The sequence below is a fragment of the Manis javanica genome, chromosome 11 (genome assembly GCF_040802235.1).
Source record: "Manis javanica isolate MJ-LG chromosome 11, MJ_LKY, whole genome shotgun sequence".
Lineage (NCBI taxonomy): Eukaryota > Metazoa > Chordata > Mammalia > Pholidota > Manidae > Manis > Manis javanica.
The window spans coordinates 19,425,423-19,444,960 of NC_133166.1; the positions used below are offsets into that span (position 1 = coordinate 19,425,423).

At 37.5% G+C, this 19,538-nt stretch overlaps 1 protein-coding gene across 2 annotated transcripts in view; it reads right to left on the reverse strand.

Annotated features, from left to right (window-relative positions):
• UVRAG (UV radiation resistance associated) overlaps positions 1-19,538 on the reverse strand; it is a 328,593-nt gene that overhangs the window by 212,142 nt on the left and 96,913 nt on the right. For both annotated transcript variants that reach the window (XM_073215998.1, XM_073215999.1), the window contains exon 6: positions 15,126-15,211. In XM_073215998.1, the coding sequence (XP_073072099.1) occupies positions 15,126-15,211 (86 nt within the window). The remainder of the gene's footprint in view (positions 1-15,125; positions 15,212-19,538) is intronic.

Sequence of the window (19,538 nt, forward strand, 5' to 3'; positions counted from 1 at the left end):
TGCTTCAGCTGCTGCTAATACCTAATGCACACAGTGCTAAGTGTACTAAGTGCATATAGTGTCTTCAGCACCTGAGATTAATTCATTTGCTCTCCAAACACTCAGTGAGGTTAATGCTACAATTATAATTTTACAGATTAAGGTCAGTCATAGAAAAAGATGAAAAGCCTCCCAATTCAATTTTAAGATCTTAGGAAAAATGGTTACCTACTTTGTATCTCCCCTAAAAAAACAACTATTATAATACTATACACCAATCTCGCTTCCAGTACTGAGAAAAAGAATAACCTTTAACTAATTGGTAATGCTGTCTCAGAAAATTGAGGCACCGTATTGCAACTATAAATTAAAGGATGAAAGCATATAATGTTAATACATGTGGAAAGGCATTTCCAAAATTCAGCATCTACCCCTAATAAAAACATGAAATAAATAGGAAGAACTATTCATAATATTTTCCAAAATTAACAGAAAATTCCAAACAGCAAAATACTGAACATTTTTAAAGTAAGAACTGAACTAGAATGCTTATAAGCCCATTACTTTTTAACATTATTTTGAAAATTCTCAAAGGTTTAGTAAGATAAACCTATCCTTCTATTGATGATAATTAGTGTATGCCAAGAAAATCAAAGAGCTTTCCTTAAACCAACAACAAGAAAGATAATTTGATATAGTCATTGAAAATTCTTAAAATTCTAGCTTTTCCCTATAATAGTAATGAACACAGAGAAATGGAAATGGAAAATATATTTTATACAAAACAGTGTAAAAACCACAACATACTTAAGAACTAATTTAATGGAAAGACACATGACCATATGAAAGAACTATAAAATCTTACTGAAGGAATAAAATAAAATTTGAACAAGTATAAGACATACGATGTGTTGAATGGGAATACTGATATCATAAAAATGACAGCTCTCCCAAAACATAAAAAGCAAATGAATACAAAAATTCCCATTACAATTCCAATAGGATAAAATAATCTTAGAGTTCATATGGAAAAATAAAGTTCTGAAATAGCCAAAAATCGTATGAAAAACAAGAGTATCAAGAAGGGGACTTGCCCTCCTTCAGAGTAGAATATGCTAAAAGAAAACAGTGCATTTAAATCCAACTGAAATTGGCAAAAGAACAGACAAAAAGATTGGAACAACAAAAATCCAAAAACCAGATCCCAATACACGTGAGCTTTTAATATGTGACAAAGGTAGTATTTCAATTCAGTGGAAAAGGAAGGTCCAGTCACAACTGGATATTCATCTGTGAATAAAATTAATCTCTACCTCACAATATATATATGGAATATCTACATAATTAATAATTCCAAATTGTATTAAAGATTTAATGGAAAAAGTAAAATAACATAAATCCAAAGAAAACTTAGAAAATATATGTAGAACCAAGGTATGAGACTTCTTAAACCAAGACAGAGTACCCAGAAGGTAGTGCTATCTCATTTAACAAATGAGGAAAATGAGACATCGTAAGTAAGGTGGTGAAAAGACTTGGCTTAGCACCACAGGACAAACAAATGTTAAAGCAGGTTTGCATAAAATCCCACCAGGTCCCAGTGCATGTGGGTTTTTTTTGCATTATGTCATGTTGATGCCAAATCACCAGTAAAATATAAAGTTGCTTACAAACTGCAGTCCAGGGCCGGCTCCCTCCTCTGCTCCCGATGAAGCAAGCAAGCAAGCCAGCCAGCCCCTCCCTTTAGATTCTCAGGTTCAGACACACCCTCAGCTGCCCAGGTAATTACCCGTTGACATGGAGATGAACTTCTCTCCACCCCTGAGGATATGCAAATGCGCTAAAGCCAGGAGAGATAATCTGGAAATGTTACAATTTTACCCACAACTTGCAATTACCACTTAGGGAGAGATCATTAGGTAGAGAGAGGAAAAGCACTCCCTGCAACCCAAAAGTGGGCTGTCATATCCAAAATTTAAAGATTATAGACAGTTATGCCCTTACACATCTCATTCCATCTGTTTTCTAAATAGTGCCCCAACAATAATGATTTGATGTATGCCATTTCCCTTTTAAAACTGAAATTTTATAGGGAAAGGCTGGGCTGGAAAAGAAACGAAAAAAAGAAGAAATTTTACAGGAGAAAGTACTTTTTATCAAAGCAGGGGAGAGCAGCAATTTACCACCAGATGAGCTAGATAAAGATCTTCCAGAAAAATTATATGAATCAGAGTAAAATCCCAAAATCCTGTCACCAGCTGTTACATGGAGGACAATGGTAGACAGCAGAGAGGCAGCTGAAGGCTCACAGATCTGACCACATTTTTAATTCTTTTCAGATAATGGCCGAGAAATTTTTTACAACTCTCATTTAGCCAGTTACAAAGCAGTAACAGGAACAAAACTCTAGTCCTCTGTGACCTGAAGAATAGTTCAATTTGATCAATCAAAACAGCATGTTATATGCTATATATAATTATATATATATGATATGATATTCATTGTGGCAAGGCTAATACAAGAATCAATAAAGCAAGGATTCTTGCCTAAAGAGGCTCTCAGTTTGAGGGTGCAAAGAGAAGAGGGAAAAAATCAAACAATTGAGAGCTAATTACAATACATTCAGTACTCAATAAATGCTATTAACTACATAAGCAGTGGTGGGAGGACTTAAAATAAGGACCCTAGCCCCTATGATGTTTTTACAACAATGACCTTTGAATCAATACCACATTAGAAAGTGCAGACTTTATCCTGCATGTGATGGCTCAAAGATTTCTAAGTCTAGTGAGTGACAAAATTGATAAACCTTTCTTTAAAAGGTCACTCCAGCAGCAGTGTGGCAGATGAACTGTACTAAAGCAGTGTTAAAAATTATAAAGCAAAAAAAAGAACCAACAGAGAGTTAAAAAAAAAAACTATAGTAAAATATACTGGTTAAGTACGTAGACTTGGGAGCTAGACTGTCTGTATTTGAATACAGGCTAACACAAACTAGTTACGTGATACTGAATAAGCTACTTAACTGCTTTGTACCTCAATTTCCTCATCTGTAAATAGGAATAGTTCTTATCACAGAGGGTTATTGTTAACAATTTTAAGAGTTAATTAATGTAATAAAGCACTTAGAATAGTTCCTGGCACAAAGTAAGTAAATAGCTATTAACTGCAGGATGGAAAGACTGGTAGTAGGGAGACTAGTTAAAAAGGTCAGGAAATAGTCCAGGAAAATAGAGGTGAAACAAAGAAAATAAAGGTGAGTACACCTGAATGCCTAACATGATACTAAATATCACACAGATGACCTAGGGAAAAGGAAAGGAAGAGGAGAATTAAGAATTAAATAAAACAGAATTATTGATGAGAAATGAGACAGTAATAGCTGAATGAAATAATTCCCTCCTTCAAGAAGTTTTTAATGTTATTAGTGAGAAAAGACATACATATCTTAAAGTTATCATGACTGTTTAGGATTAATAAAAATAACTAAAAGGGGAGGTGGTAGACATTAGAATAGCAAGACAAGAAAGGGAAATTATACTGAAAATTGGAAAAGCTAGTGATAACATAAGAGAAGAGACACTGGCATAGAGGAGAAAGCTAATTCCAAGATAAGGGAAGTAAGGAGGAAAATGAAAACTACTTTTGGAATGTCTATTATATGCCAGTAACTATCCTAGTGTCTTTCAAGTATTTTGCCTTATTTAATTCTTCGTTGGAGAGTTAGATTTCTCCAACATTCTTCCACTTAGTAAACTGGCAATAGTAGTGCATTTCAAAAAAGGAAAGAGAAAAACAATAGAAACTATACTAGAAGAAAACAAGAACTATTCTCAATCTTACTAGAAGAGAGCTACCATTATTAGCAAATAAGAAAGGAAGAAAAGTTTTTAAACATCAAAAATAATCTTTCAATCTCAGAGAACAGGTAGGACTACAGACATATTCTGCTTCCAGTCTTACCCCCAGGTCTATTCAACACAGTCACCATGGCTAAAACTCTCAATTGCACATTGACCATGCACCTTCTCCTCTTTTCATAATCTTTCAATACTTCCCTATCACCAACAGGATGAAAAAAATCAGCAGACCCAAAAGGAGGAAGCTATCTAATAAGTCTACAAACTCCTTAAACTAGAGGGATAAGAGAAAAAACCTAACTTCTAAAAACAAATGCAGTTTATAACCCTACTCTTCTCACTTCAAAACAGTAAAATAAATGAAATTTCAGATGCTTGTAAAGAGCAACACTGACACCTTGTGGTGAACATCCTAAATTAAAGTATCAAATGTTAACAAATGAGTTCCTAATTTATGTCTGTTTACAGGAAAAGTAGCCCTTAATCCAAGGAATTCCAAGGGTTAAAGAAACAAAAATTTAACTACCATCACACATTGACTATAAATTTGGAAAGAGCTGCCTTTCACTTTGGCAACAATGAAATTAGCCTGAATTCTTAACTTTGGCAAAAAAAATATGAATAAAACCTCGTCATTGTTTTCCTACAAAAGGATACAACACATCCATCTGAAAGCGTTTAAATGCCCTGGTTCTATATGCTCCAAAATCCTTGCCTCGGTCAAGATTCCCTATTTTTCTGTGAGGTGGAAGGAATATTTGCATACTGGTAGCACAAAAACACAGTGAAAGTTATTAAGTAGAATATACACTCAAAAAACAAAATATGAAGATCTGGGTTTTAATTCTGACTCCAAATGGCACTGAATTTTGTGGCATAAGAGATTAATTAAAGAATTCAGTTTTGCGTTTATACATAAATTACAGATCAAGAGGTAATGATTTCATAAACCAAGAGAGCATCAGGAAAAGGAAAGGAATTTTTTTTAATTTTGGTATCATTAATGTACAATTACATGAGCAACATTATGGTTATTAAACTCCCCCATTAACAAGTCCCCACCACATACCCCATTAAACTCACTGTCCACCAGCATGGTAAGATACTACAGAATCACTACTTATCTTCTGTGTTATACTGACTTCCCCTTTCCCCACCCCTGACCTTATTTGTGCTAATCCTAATGCCCCTTTTTTTTGCCCTTTATCCCTCTCTTCCCACCCATCCTCCCCAGTCCCTTTCCCTTTGGTAACTATTAGTTCATTGTTGGGTTCTGTGAGTCTGCTGCTGTTTTGTTCCTTCAGTTTTTGCTTTGTTCTTATACTCCACAGATGAGTGAAATCATTTGATACATGTCTTTCTCTGCCTGGCTTACTTCACTGAGCATAATACCCTCTAGCTCCATCCATGTTGTTGCAATTGGTAGGATTTGTTTTCTTCTTATGGCTGAATAATATTCTGTTGTGTATATGTACACATCTTCTTTATCCCCTCATCTACTGATGAACACTTAGGTTGCTTCCATTTCTTGGCTATTTTAAATAGTGCTGCGATAAACATAGGGGTGCATATGTCTTTTTCAAACTGGGCTCCTGCATTCTTAGGGTAAATTCCTAGGAATGGAATTCCTGGGTCAAATGGTATTTCTATTTTCAGTTTTTTGAGGAACCTCCATACTGCTTTCCATTCTCCACAACCTGGCCAACATTTGTTGTTGTTTGTCTTTTGGAAGGTGGCCGTCCCAACTGGTATGAAGTGATATCTCGTTGTGGTTTTAATTTGCATTTCTCTGATGATAGTGATGTGGAGCATCTTTTCATGTGCCTGTTGACCATCTGAATTTCTTCTTTGGAGAAGTGTCTGTTCAGATCCTCTGCCCCTTTTTTAATTGGATTATTTGCTTTTTGTTTGTTGAGGTGCAGGAGTTCTTTATATATTTTGGATGTCAACCCCTTATCGGATATGTCATTTATGAATATATTCTCCCATACTGTAGGATGCCTTCTTGTTCTACTGATGGTGTCCTTTGCTGTACAGAAGCTTTTTAGCTTGATATAGTCCCACTTGTTCATTTTTGCTTTTGTTTCCCTTGCACGGGGTGATATGTTCATGAAGAAGCTGCTCATGTTTATGTTCAGGAAATTTTTGCATGTTTTTTTCTAAGAGTTTTATGGTTTCATGACTTACATTCAGGTCTTTGATTCAGTTTGAGTTTACTTTTGTGTATGGGGTTAGAGAATAATCCAGTTTCATTCTCTTGTCTGTAGCTGTCCAGTTTTGCCAGCACCAGCTGTTGAAGAGGCTGTCATTTCCCCATTGTATGTCCATGGCTCCTTTATCGTATATTAATTGACCATATATGTTTGGACTAATATCTGGACTCCATTCTGATCCACTGGTCTATGGGTCTGTTCTTGTGCTAGTACCAAATTGTCTTGATTTACTGTGGCTTTGTAGTAGACCTTGAAGTTGGGAAGCGAGATGCCCCCTGCTTTATTCTTCCTTCTCAGGATTGCTTTGGCTATTTGGGGTCTTTGGTGGTTCCATATGAATTTTAGAACTATTTATTCTAGTTTGCTGAAAAATGCTGTTGGTAATTTGATAGGGATTGCATTGAATCTGTAGATTGCTTTAGGTAGAATGGCCATTTTGAGAATATTAATTCTTCCTACCCAAGAGCATGGGATGAATTTCCATTTGTTAGTGACCTCTTTAATTCCTCTTAAGAGTGTCTTGTAGTTTTCAGGGTATAGGTCTCTCACTTCTTTGGTTAGGTCTATCCCTAGGTATTTTGTTCTTTTTGATGCAATTGTGAATGGAATTGTTTTCCTGATTTCTCTTTCTGCTACTTCACCTTTAGTGTATAGGAATGCAACAGATTTCTGTGTATTAATTTTTTATCCTGCAACTTTGCTGAATTCAGATATTAGTTCTAGTAGTTTTGGAGTGGATTCTTTAGGGTTTTTTATGTACAATATCATGTGATCTGCAAACAGTGACAATTTGGCTTGTTCCTTACCAATCTGGATGCCTTTTATTCCTTTGTGTTGTCTGATTGCCGTGGCTAGGACCTCCAGAACTATGTTGAATAAAAGTGGGGAGAGTGGGCATCCTTGTCTTATATACCAAGCTTAGGGGAAAAGCTTTCAGTTTCTTGTAAAGTATGATGTTGGCTGTGGGTTTATGATATATGGCCTTTATTATGTTGAGGTACTTGCCCTCTATACCCATTTTGTTGAGAGTTTTTATCATGAATGGATGTTGAATTTTGTCGAATGCTTTTTCAGCATCTATGGAGATGATCATGTGGTTTTTGTCCTTTTTTTGATGTGGTGGATGATGTTGATGGATTTTCAAATGTTGTACCATCCTTGCATCCATGAGATGAATCCCCCTTGATCATGATGTATGGTCCTCTTGATGTATTTTTGAATTCAGTTTGCTAATATTTTGTTGAGTATTTTTGCATCTATGTTCATCAGGGATATTGGTCTGTAATTTTCTTTTTTGGTGGGGTCTTTGCCTGGTTTTGGTATCAGAGTGATGCTGGCTTCATTGAATGAGTTTGGAAGTATTCCCTCCTCTTCTATTTTTTGGAAAACTTTAAGGAGACTGGGTATTATGTCTTCTCTATATGTCTGATAAAATTCAGCGGTGAATCCATCTGGTCCAGGAGTTTTGTTCTTGGGTAGTTTTTTGATTACTAATTCAATTTCGTTGCTGGTAATTCGTCTGCTTAGATTTTCTGTTCCTTCCTTGGTCAGTGTTGGAAGGTTGTATTTTTTTAGAAAGTTGTCCATTTCTTCTAGGTTATCCAGTTTGTTAGCATATCGATTTTCATAATATTCTCTAATTATTCTTTGTATTTCTGTGGTGTCCGTAGTGATTTTTCCTTTCTCATACCTGATTCTGTTCATGTGTGTAGATTCTTTTTCTGTTAATTAAGTCTGGCTAGGTGTTGATCTATTTATTTTCTCAAAGAACCAGCTCTTGGTTTAATTAATTTGTTCTATTGTTTTATTCTTCTCAATTTTATTTATTTCTTCTCTGATCTTTGTTATGCCCCTCCTTCTGCTTACTTTGGGCCTCATTTGTTCTTTTCCAGTTTCAATAGTTCTGAATTTAGACTATTTATTTGGGATTGTTCTTCCTTCTTTAAATAGGCCTGGATTGCTATATATTTTCCTCTTAGAACTGCCTTTGCTGCGTCCCACAGAAGTTGGGGGCATTGTGCTGTTGTTTTCATTTGTCTCCATATATCACTTGATCTCTATTTTAATTTGGTCACTGATCACTGATTATTTAGGAGCATGTTGTTAAACCTCCATGTGTGTTTTAGCCTTTTTGTTTTCTTTGTACAATTTATTTCTAGTTTTGTACCTTTGTGATCTGAGAAGTTGGTTGGTATAATTTCAATCTTCTTAAATTTACTAAGACTCTTTTGGTCAGCTAGTATGTGGTCTATTCTGGAAAATGTTCCATGTGTACTTGAGAAGAATGTGTATCCTCCTGCTTTTGGGTGGAGTGTTCTGTAGATGTCTGTTAGTTCCATGTGTTCTAGTGTGTTGTTCAGTGCCTCTGTGTCCTTATTTATTTTCTGTCTGGTGGATCTGTCCTTTGGAGTGAGTGGTGTGTTGAAGTCTCCTAAAATGAATGCATTGCATTCTATTTCTTCCTTTAATTCTGTTAGCATTTGTTTCACCTATGTCGGTGCTCCTGTGTTGGGTGCATAGATATTTTAAAGGGTTATATCCTCTTGTTGGACTGGCCCTTTATCATTAGTAATGTCCTTCTTTGTCCCTTGTTACTTTCTTTTGTTTTGCATCTCTGTCAGCATGTTCATGATTTTTATTTTGAATTCTTTTTCAGGAGGACTAGTTAGGTCTGTCTCCTTCTCAGGTGTTGTCTCTGTGATCTTTGTCTGCCTGTAGTTTTGCCTTTTCATGGTGATAGAGATAGTCTGCAGAGCTGGTACAAGTGACCGCTGGAAGAGCTTCCCTTCTTGTTGGTTTGTAGCCTTTTCCTGGGAGAATAGCGACCTCTAGTGGCTTGTGCTGGGCAGCTGTGCGCAGACAGGGCTTCTGCTTCCTGCCCAGTTGCTTTGGGGTTTATCTCCACTGTTGCTGTGGGCTTGGCCTGGCTGGGGCTGTTCCTCCAAAATGGTGGAGCCCCGTTAGAGGGGGAGCAGCCAGGAGACTATTTATCTCCGTAAGGGGCCTCTGTGCTCCCTGCTGCCCAGGGGGTTAGAGTGCCCAGAGATCCCCAGATTCCCTGCTTCTGGTCTAAGTGACCTGTCCTGCCCCTTTAAGATTTCCAAAAAGCACTCTCCAAACCAAAACAACAACAGCAACAATGAGAGAGGGAACAGAAAGGAAAAAAAAAAGAAAAAACACGCGATTTTTTTTTTTTTCCTCAGGTGCCAGTCCCAGGCACCCGCGCACTGGTCCTGCTGCCCTGTCTCCCTAGCACCAGGGTCCCTGTCCTTTCAAGGCTTCCAAAAAGCACCCACCCACTGGTCCCGCAGGGAAGGAACGCTCAATATTCTTGGTCCTCAGGCACTGGTCCCACGCACCCGCTCACCAGTCCCGCCGCCCTGCCTCCCTAGCACCGGGGTCCCTGTCCCTTCAAGGCTTCCAAAAAGCACTTGGCAAAAAGAGAGAAAAAAAAGGGGAAAAACGCGCGATTTCTTCCGTCCTCAGGTGCTGGTCTCAGGCACCCACCCACCGGTCCCACAGGGAAAAATGCGGGATATTCTTTGTCCTCAGGTGCCGGTCCCAGGCACCCGCTCACCAGTCCCGCCGCCCTGCCTCCCTAGCACCGGGGTCCCTGTCCCTTTTAGGCTTCCAAAAAGCACTCGCAGAAAAGAGAAAAAAAAAAGGGGAAAAACGCGCGATTTCCTCTGTCCTCAAGTGCCGGTCTCAGGCACCCGCCCACCGGTCCCGCAGGGAAAAACGGGGGATATTCTTTGTCCTCAGGCGCCGGTCCCAGCCACCCGCTCACCAGTCCCGCCACCGTGCCTCCCTAGCACTGGGGTCCCCGTCCCTTCAAGGCTTCCAAAAAGCGCTTGCCAAAAAGAGAAAAAAAAAAAAGGGGAAAAACGCGCGACCTCCTCCGTCCTCAGGCACCGGTCTCAGGCACCCGCCCCCAGGTCTCGCAGGGAGAAACGCGGGATATTCTTTGTCCTCCGGCGCCGTTCCCAGGCACCTCCTCACCGGTCCCGCCACCCTGCCTCCCCAGCAACGGGGGCCCGTCCCTCTAAGGCTTCCAAAAAGCGCTCGCCAAAAAAAAAAACTGCTCCAGTTTCTCTCCACCCGCCGGGAGCCGGGGGGAGGGGCGCTCGGGTCCCGCCGGGCTGGGGCTTGTATCTTACCCCCTTCACAAGGCGCTGGGTTCTTGCAGGTGTGGATGTGGTCTGGATGTTGTCCTGTGTCCTGTGGTCTCTATTTTAGGAAGATTTTTCTTTGTTATATTTTCATAGCTCTATGTGTTTTTGGGAGGAGATTTCCACTGCTCTACTCACGCCGCCATCTTGGCTCCCGCCCCTTTTCTTTTGTTTTGAAGTCTATTTTGTCTGATACTAGTACTGCAACACCTGCTTTTTCTCCCTATTGTTTGCATGAAATATCTTTTTCCATCCCTTCACTTTTAGTCTGTATATGCCTTTCGGTTTGAAGTGAGTCTCTTGCAGGCAGCATATAGATGGGTCTTCCTTTTTTATCCATTCTATTATTCTGTGTCTTTTGATTGGTGCATTCAGTCCATTTACATTTAGGATGATTATTGATAGATATGTACGTATTGCCATTGCAGGCTTTGGTTTCTTGGTTACTAAAGGTTCAAGGTTAGCTTGTTTACTATCTAAACATCTAACTTAACTCACTTTTTATACTATTATAAACACAGTCTGATGATTCTTTATTTCTCTTCCTTCTTTTTCTTCCTCCTCCACTCTTTATATGCTAGGTGTTTTATTCTATACTCTTTTGTGTTTCCTTTGACTGATTTTGTGGATAGCTTATGTTATTTTGCATTTAGTTAGTATTAGGTTGGTCTATTTTCTTTGTTGTGATTTAATTTTCTCTAGTGACATCTATTTAGCCTTAGGAGCACTTCCATCTAGAGCAGTCCCTCCAAAATAAACTGTAGAGATGATTTGTGGGGGGTAAATTCCCTCAACTTTTGCTTACCTGGTTCCTTCAAATTTAAATGATGATCTTGCTGGATACAGTATTCTTGGTTCAAGGCCCTTCTGTTTTATTGCGTTGAATATATCATGCCATTCTCTTCTGGCCTGTAAATTTATACTGAGAAGTCTGATGATAGCCTGATGGGTTTTCCTTTGTAGGTGATCGTTTTTCTCTCTGACTGCTCTTAATACTCTGTTCTTGTCTTTAATCTTTGCCTTTTTAATTATTATATGTCTTGGTGTTGTCCTCCTTGGATCCCTTGTGTTCGGATATATGTGGGCCTCCATGGTCTGAGAGACTATTTCCTTCCCCAGACTGGGAAAGTCTTCAGCAATTATTTCTTCAAAGACACTTTCTATCCCTTTTTCCTCTCTCTTCATCTTCTGGTAACCTATAATGTGAATATTGTTCCGTTTGGATTGGTCACACAGTTCTTTTAATATTCTTTCATTCCTAAAGATCCTTTTATCTCTCTCTGCCTCTGCTTGTCTGTATTCCTGTTCTCTGATTTCTATTCCATTAACAGTCTCTTGCACCTCATCCAGTCTGCTCTTAAATCCTTCCATTGTTTGTTTCATTTCTGTTATCTCCCTCTGGAATTCATCCCTTAGCTCTTGCATATTTCTCTGTAGCTCTGTCAGCATGCTTATGATTTTTATTTTGAATTCTTTTTCAGGAAGATTGATTTTGGTCTCACCAGGTCCTCTCTCTGCCGTTCGAGGGATTTTGGACTGAACAAGGTTATTCTTCCTTTTTATGGCAATGGAAGTGATCACTGGAGAGTCACACATGTGTCAGCTGGGAGAACAAAGTCCCTTCCTGCTTACTGGTCGCCTTGCCCATCTCTGCTGCCTGTATCCATCAACCGCACACAGGGATCAGCCTCTAGGTTGATTCCCTGAGCTGCTGTGGGCAGGGCGGCCCTCAGGATAGCCTAGGGCACTGGCAGGGTCGCAGCAAGTGGTGTGTGTTCTCCTGTGAGAACAGCGCCCCTTTGTGCTTCCCAAACTCTGTGCCAGTCTCCGCTGTCTGTGCCAGTCAACTGCACGCACAGGGCAGCCTCTGTGTCTGGGCCGGTTAGCTGTGCATTGGGAGAAGCCTCTGTGTGGTTGCTGTGGGAGGAGCTACTCCCCAGCTGTTCAGCAGCAATGGCGAGTCAGCCAGTCTGCTTGCAGTGTCAGTGGTGGGGAATGAACAGCAGGTTGCTTATCACCATGAGGGGCTTCGGAGCTGTGTTGTCACCCAGGGGGTTAGGGCACCTGAGGTTTCTTAAAGTTCCCAGCCTGCTGGGCTGAGTGTGCCAGGACAATTTTGTCCACCTTTTAAACCCTTGTCCCTTTAAGACTTTTAAAGCGCCCACTTTTCTTCTGTCCCAGGGCAGCCAGCTGTGGGAACCTGTTTACAGTCTTAGTCTCGGATTTTGCTTTTCCATTCCTCTAATATCCAGTATACCATGCAATGTGTGTCTGTGCTCCCAGTGCAGATTACTAGGGCTGGTTATTTAGCAGTCCTGTGCTTCCACTCCTTCCCCACTCTGATTCTTTTCCTCCCGCTGGTGAGCTGGGGTGGGGGCAGTGCTCAGGTCCCACCGGGTCATGGCTTCGAATCTCACTGTTTTCTATGAGATGTTGAGTTCTCAAAGATGTAGATGTAGCCTGGCTGGTGTACTGTAACTTCTGGTCACTCTTTTAGGAATAGTTGTATTTGCTATATTTTCAAAATATATATGGTTTTGGGAGAAGTTTTCCACCACCCTACTCAAGACACTATCTTGAGAATCTCTTGTCCAAGAAAAGGTATATATTTTTTAATTGTTCCAACCAGGAACAATGTTGCCTTAGTTAAAGGTAGTTAACTATGAACAAAATTGACTGGCACAAAATGAAGTTTCCCAAGAAGCCCTTAACATATATCATAGAAAAAACCGTGGGAAAAGAAGGGCTTTTGATTGAGTTAATAGATGATAGTTATTCTTTACTGATGTCTGAGAGAATTATCAGAGAAAATTCCAATTTACTTATTAATTTTGACAACTATAATTTAAAATTTCTAGTTCCAGAGTAACTCTCCAGGTTCAGGTAATTTGGTTGATGAGTAGACACTTGATCTGGTTCAGTAAAAGTAGATCTGTGTTACCAGCTATAAACGATTTTACACAATGGTGATGAGAAGGCAACTATTAATATGGCAATTTAAATTATTGACACACCTATGGAATACAGAAGGCACCCGAGAAATGAAACCCCCACAAACTTATTGCAAGATGAATGTTAAATAACTGAGCAACTACCAAATTAACCTGATGATTTTGTGTTTATGGAGGGTTCTATGATTTTTCAGAAAATTTTCTCCATTATGCTGTATGCACCTTATAATCACCAATATGGAAGGTAAGTGAGACTAAGGACAGGATCTACAAAATTTGCTTGTCAGAAACCTTCATTCGAACCTCCGGTCTGGTGGTTACATGCTGTGTGCAGATAAATACATCATTTAACGCCTCTTGGCCTCAGCTTCTACACTGAAGACACAGGCTGATAACTGATTACTGAACAAAGAATGCTTCTAAAAGAATAAGAAAATAGATGTGAAAATGCTTATAAATAATACAAACTTGTAATATCATTGCTTCTACATTTTGGAAGAATCAGAGAAGTTAAATGAAGGAAGATAAATCAGGGATAATTAAAGTCAGGGTCAGGTTAATCAAAGTTTTCTCTGTTATATCATGTTGTTTCCCAAAATTCTATACTCTCTTCAGTTCCTATTCTTCTGTATCATTACAGAGCTTTTAGTTCCATTTCAATCTCTATTTTCTTAAGCTTCTGTGATGCTACTGTTCCAAAATCCTCCTCTTCTCACAGACTTTGTATTCCTTTTTAATTCCACTGATTTCTCTAATAGGGTCACACAAATATTCTTTAAAATAATAGAATCTATACCCTTATTTTATCAAAAAAAAAAAAAAACAGGACACAAAATTTCAAACTATTTCTGCACATTTCTCTTTTCAATACTTAAAACTCAATGTAGTCCCAAAATGAATAGGCTCCAAAATATGAGTTATATATTTTGACATCTCCTGCTTTCTATCTCCATGATTCAATTATTAAACCCTGTCCATTCTGCTCCATTTCCTAAGAAGTCAACATGAAAGCACCTCTCAGATAAGAATCAAAAGTCATCAAATGTGTGTGGTTACTTTAGGTGAAATCATTGTCTAATAAAAGCAATTTACACAGTCCATATGACCAAACTATCATCATGTACAGTAAGGTTCAACATTTGCAAAGGAATGGGCCATTTCATAATGTTTATAAATAATCACCCAATTGGACAAGAATCCAATCATTCTTCTGGACTCTTCCTCTAGTAGATATAAAGAGGATGTCTAAAGGTCTGAAAGTTATGATGTGCTATGTAAACATTAGAAAAATACTTCCAAAATTAAATTTCAATGAACTACCTGAATGAGTAGAGTGAACACAGGCTAAGTGTCACTGTTACCTTTATTTTGAATTGCATTTATTTTGGTACCCTGCCTCCTGGGAAAATATCCTGGATGATTAATACCAAATTTCAAAATCTTTCAAAATTAAGCCCAGACATTATAAAAATACAGAGCTAAGGTAGTTAATCCTCTAAGCATGAAATTCATACAAAGCTCCTTTGCCTTGCCAAACATGATTCTTTTAAGATGAACAGCAGGTCAAAATTCTAAGCCATATCTGAGGCAATTGGAGAGCTTTTCTAGTAATGATGCAGTTGTTAAGATTTTGAAAAGTCTAAATTTTGTACCTCTGGTTTGCTGCTCTTCATAGTACAGAGTAATGGAAATATCTCATGTCCCTGTTTTAAGATCACTGGCTTCCAGTCATTCTCTCCCACTGCCCAGAGAAAGGAAATGGCTTTCTAAAGGCTTTATGAAAGAGATAAACTTAAATCACTGTAGCTGCAAAATTTATGAAGCTCTCACAAAAAAATGCTAAGCCTGAATAACAGCTTCTACAGCTCCAATATATTTCTTCACACTGAAATGTCACAAACTCAAAATAAGGACGATTCTTTAGAAAATGCAGGACTCTAAGAAACTTCTTACCTTAGCAAAGAGAAGACATCATAAGAATTACGAACACAGTTCTGATCTACCTGAAGGAGAATATTCTTCTGAGCATTTGAATAACCCTGAAAGACATTAATCAACTTATTCATCAAAGTGAAACAAAACAAATATGTGCACAAATTAATCATGTTTGTCTTCTTAAAATTATGGTTTATAAATACCTCAGTAAATTCAGATCACTAAGAGATTCCAAAAAGTACAACTTCCATTTAACTGAAGTTTAACCTTTTAGGCAAGTGAATTTAAATTTCTTCTAATATTTTTCCACAAAAATAATGTTTCACATTATAAATTGCAGTGAACTTCTCAGGGAAGCCACACAAGTCTTTTTAACTTGTTATGAATATTAACAATAATACTTAAAGTGTGCCATATGTAATGTTTTATGGAAGGAAAAGGCATTCCAAGTTCTAATTAGGAATACCAGAAACAAATTATTTCTACTCACTAGTATAAAGGTGATGGGAGCAAGTATGGTTTCTAGAGAAAACATGGCACAATTCTGTAAGAAAAACAAAACAGGTATCTATCACTTAAGAAAGGCAAAGTAAATTAGTGGTTAGGAAAAAGGACTCTGAATCCAGACCACCTGGAATACAATTTAAGCCTTCAATACCAGCTCTATAATCTTGAGCAAGGCACCTAACCTCTCAGTTTACCTATGGTTTCTTCATCTATAATCTGGAGATGACAGTATTATCTACCATGCAAATTGTTGTGGGAATTAAAAGAATTAATATGTATAAAGTGGAAGGTATTAATATGCACTACATAGATGTTTGCTATAATGCTAGTCTAAGCATTTTTAAGTTACATTGCTACAGACATTAAAGGTTATTAAGGGAATACCGTGAACAACTTTATGCTAACAAATCTGACAAGATGAATAAGACAAACTCCTTGAAAAAATACAACATACCAAAATTGTCAAACAATGAAACAGTATCTGAGTAACCCTATATCTATTTTTTAAGTGAATAAGTAATTAAAAATCTCCCCAGAAAAAAAGTATAGGTCAAGATGGTTTCATTGATGAATTCTTCCAAACAATTAAGAAATAACATGAATTTAACACAAAAAATAAAATAGAGGAGAAGGTAACAACTTCCAACTCATACAGCCATCATTACGGACACTAAAATTTGATAAAGATATCACACAAACACACACACACAATTATAGACCAATATTATTCATGGACACAGACACAAAAGTCCTTATTAGCAAACTGAACCAGCAATACATTAAAAGGATAAAACAATAAAACATCATTATTGACTGAATTTATTATAATAAGGTAAGGCTGGTTTAGCATTTTCAAATACATGAAATAATCAATAGAAATCTATATTGCTGGGCACACAATTATAAAGATGTAACCTGTGACAATAACACAAAGGTGAGGGAATGGATCTATACAGAAGAAAAGTTTTTGTATAACTGTAAACGTAGGCTGGTATTCATTTAAAATAGACTGTTACAAATTAAGATGCTAATTTTCGTCCCCAGGGCAATCACTTAATAAGTCAAAGATACATAGCAAAAGAAATGAGAAAGGAATCAAAATGCTAGAAAATATCTAACACAAAAGAAGGTAGTAATAGACAAAATGAGAAACAAACAAGATAAAAGAAAACAAATAGAAAAATGGAAGCAATCCCTCTATCTAAAGTTACATTAAATGTAAATGGATTAAGCACTCCAATTAGAAGACAAAGACTGGCAGAATGGATTTTCTTTTTAATGATCCACTATATGCTGTCCGCAACAGATGCACTTTAGAACCAAAAATACAAATAGATTGGAAATGAAAGGAAGGAAAGCAGTCACCAAAAGAGAGCTAGAATGGTATACCAATATGAGACAAACTTTAACACAAAAAAAGTTTCAGGAGACAAAGGACATTATATAATTTAAAAAAGGGTCAAGGAGATATAAGTGATTATTATAAACATACATGAACCCAACAACATACAACAAAATATATGAAGCAAAAACTGAAAAACCTAAAATCGGAAAGAGCAGGAGACATCAACATCCCACTTTCAACAGTGTATATATAGCACAACCATATAAAAGATAAACAGGGAAATAGAAGACAATACTATAAATCACTAGATCTAACAGATGCATGTAGAATGCTCCATCCAACAATATCCATACACACATTCTTCACAAGTGAACATGGAACATTCTCCAGGATAGACCATATGTTAAGCTACAAAACAAGTCTCAATAAATTTTTAAAACTTTAAATCATACGAAGTATCTTCTCTGACCACAAAGGAATGAAACTAGAAATCAATAACGGAAGGAAATTTGGAAATTCACAAACTGCAAATTAAACAACACACTCTCAAACAACCAGTGGGAACAAATCACAAGATAAATTATTAAATACTTCGAGACGAATAAAAATTAAAACACAACATATCAAAATATATGGGATGCAGCACAAAAGTGCTCAGAGGGAAATTTATAGCTGTAAACTCTACATGAGAGAAAGAAAGAGGGAAGAAGAAAAGGAGGGAGGAAGGAAGGAAGGGCAAGCTTCAATAAATAACCAGAACTTCCACCTTAGGGAACTAGTGAAAGAACAATAAACGAAACCCAAAACAAGAAGGAAGGAAATAATAAAAGATTAGAGCAGACATCCTTGAAAAAGAGAATTAGTTATTTGAAAACACAAACAAACATATGCTACAGACTGACCAAGAAAAAGAGAAGACTCAAATGACCAAAATCAGAATGAAAGTGGGAACACTATCACCAACCTTTTAGAAATAAAAATTATAGAAGACTACTATGAACAATTGTATGCCAGTATATCAGATAATCTAGATGAAAGAGCAATTCCTTGAAACACGTAAACTCCCAAACATGACTCAAGAAGAAGAAAACCTGAGCAGACCTACAAGTTGTTGAGAGGTTAGCTAAGGTTCTCCATGGTATTGCTATCTCAGCATCCATTTTGTCTGGCCAAGTGGCCAGCAGGGACCTTAAACTGACACGAGACTCCTCAGGGAAGCACATGCCCTAGAGAGCAGGCCTCAGAGTCACAAGCAAATTTAAGTTCCTGATATGACTTATGATCAACAGTTTCCCCTGCTTCCCAGTACCTGTATGCCTCTTAGCTAAAAAATCCTCATGTAGGTTACCAAAACTCTTGCTCTTTTGGTTTGAATTGACCAACCCAGCCTTAGCCCAGGAACCTCAAAGCACTCCACCCAAAGACCCTAATAAAGGCATGTGCCCCAGATCCTGTCTCTCTTTAACTATACTTTGCCTTGATTTCCCTATATGTCCCCTCAAGGCAGACACCCTGTAAATCCTCTAGGACTTTTGAGTAATCAACTTTTCTATTTCAATTTCTCTTGCAGTCTTTTGTTGAACCATGTCTCACCAACCAGAACCCTGTGTTCCACTTAACAAATGTTAATTTAATAAAGTCATAACACAAGACTATGTATGAATAATCGTAAAACTCCCAGCAAAGAAACGCACAGAAACACATGATTTGACTGATGAATCCTACCAATCATGAAAAAAAAATAACTAACACAGAAAAAATGAAAGAGGAAATAACTTCTTAACTCATTCTATGAGGCCAGTATTATCCTGATACCAAAGCCAGACACCACAAGATAATTAGAGACCAATATCCCTTATAAATATAAATGCAAAAATCTTCAACAAAAATACTAGTTAATCCAGTAGCATAGTAAGTGGCTTATACCATTTGGTCCAGCAATTCCCCTTCTGGAAATATACCCAAAAGAATGGGAAGTGAAGACTCAAACTGGTATTTGTTCACCCATGTTCACAGCTGCATTATTCACAATAGTTAAGGGGTGGAAGCAACCCAAGTGTCCATCAACAGAGGAACAGATAAACAAAATATGATACAGGCATATAATGGAATATTACTGAGCCTTAAAAAGGGAGGAAATCCTGACACATACTATAATATGATGACCCTGAGAACATTATGTTAAGTAAAATAAGCCAGTAACAAGAGGACAAATACTGTATGAGTCTACTTATATAAAGTACCTATAGTAGTCAGATTCATAGAAGCTAAAAGTAGAAGGGTTAAGTGCCAGGAGACTGGGAGGAAGAAATGGGGAGTTACTGCTTAATGTATAGAATTTTAGTTTTATAAGATGAAAAGAGTTCTGGAGATGGATGATGGTAATGGTTGCACAATAATGTGAATGTACTTATGCCACTAAACTTTACACTTATAAAGGTTAAAATGGTAATTTTTTATTATGTATATTTTACCACAATTAAGAATTTTTTTAAAAGTATTATACACTAGGAACAAGTGGGATTTATCCAAGGTATGTAAGTTAAGTGTGGTTCCATAAATGAAAGTCAATCAATGTA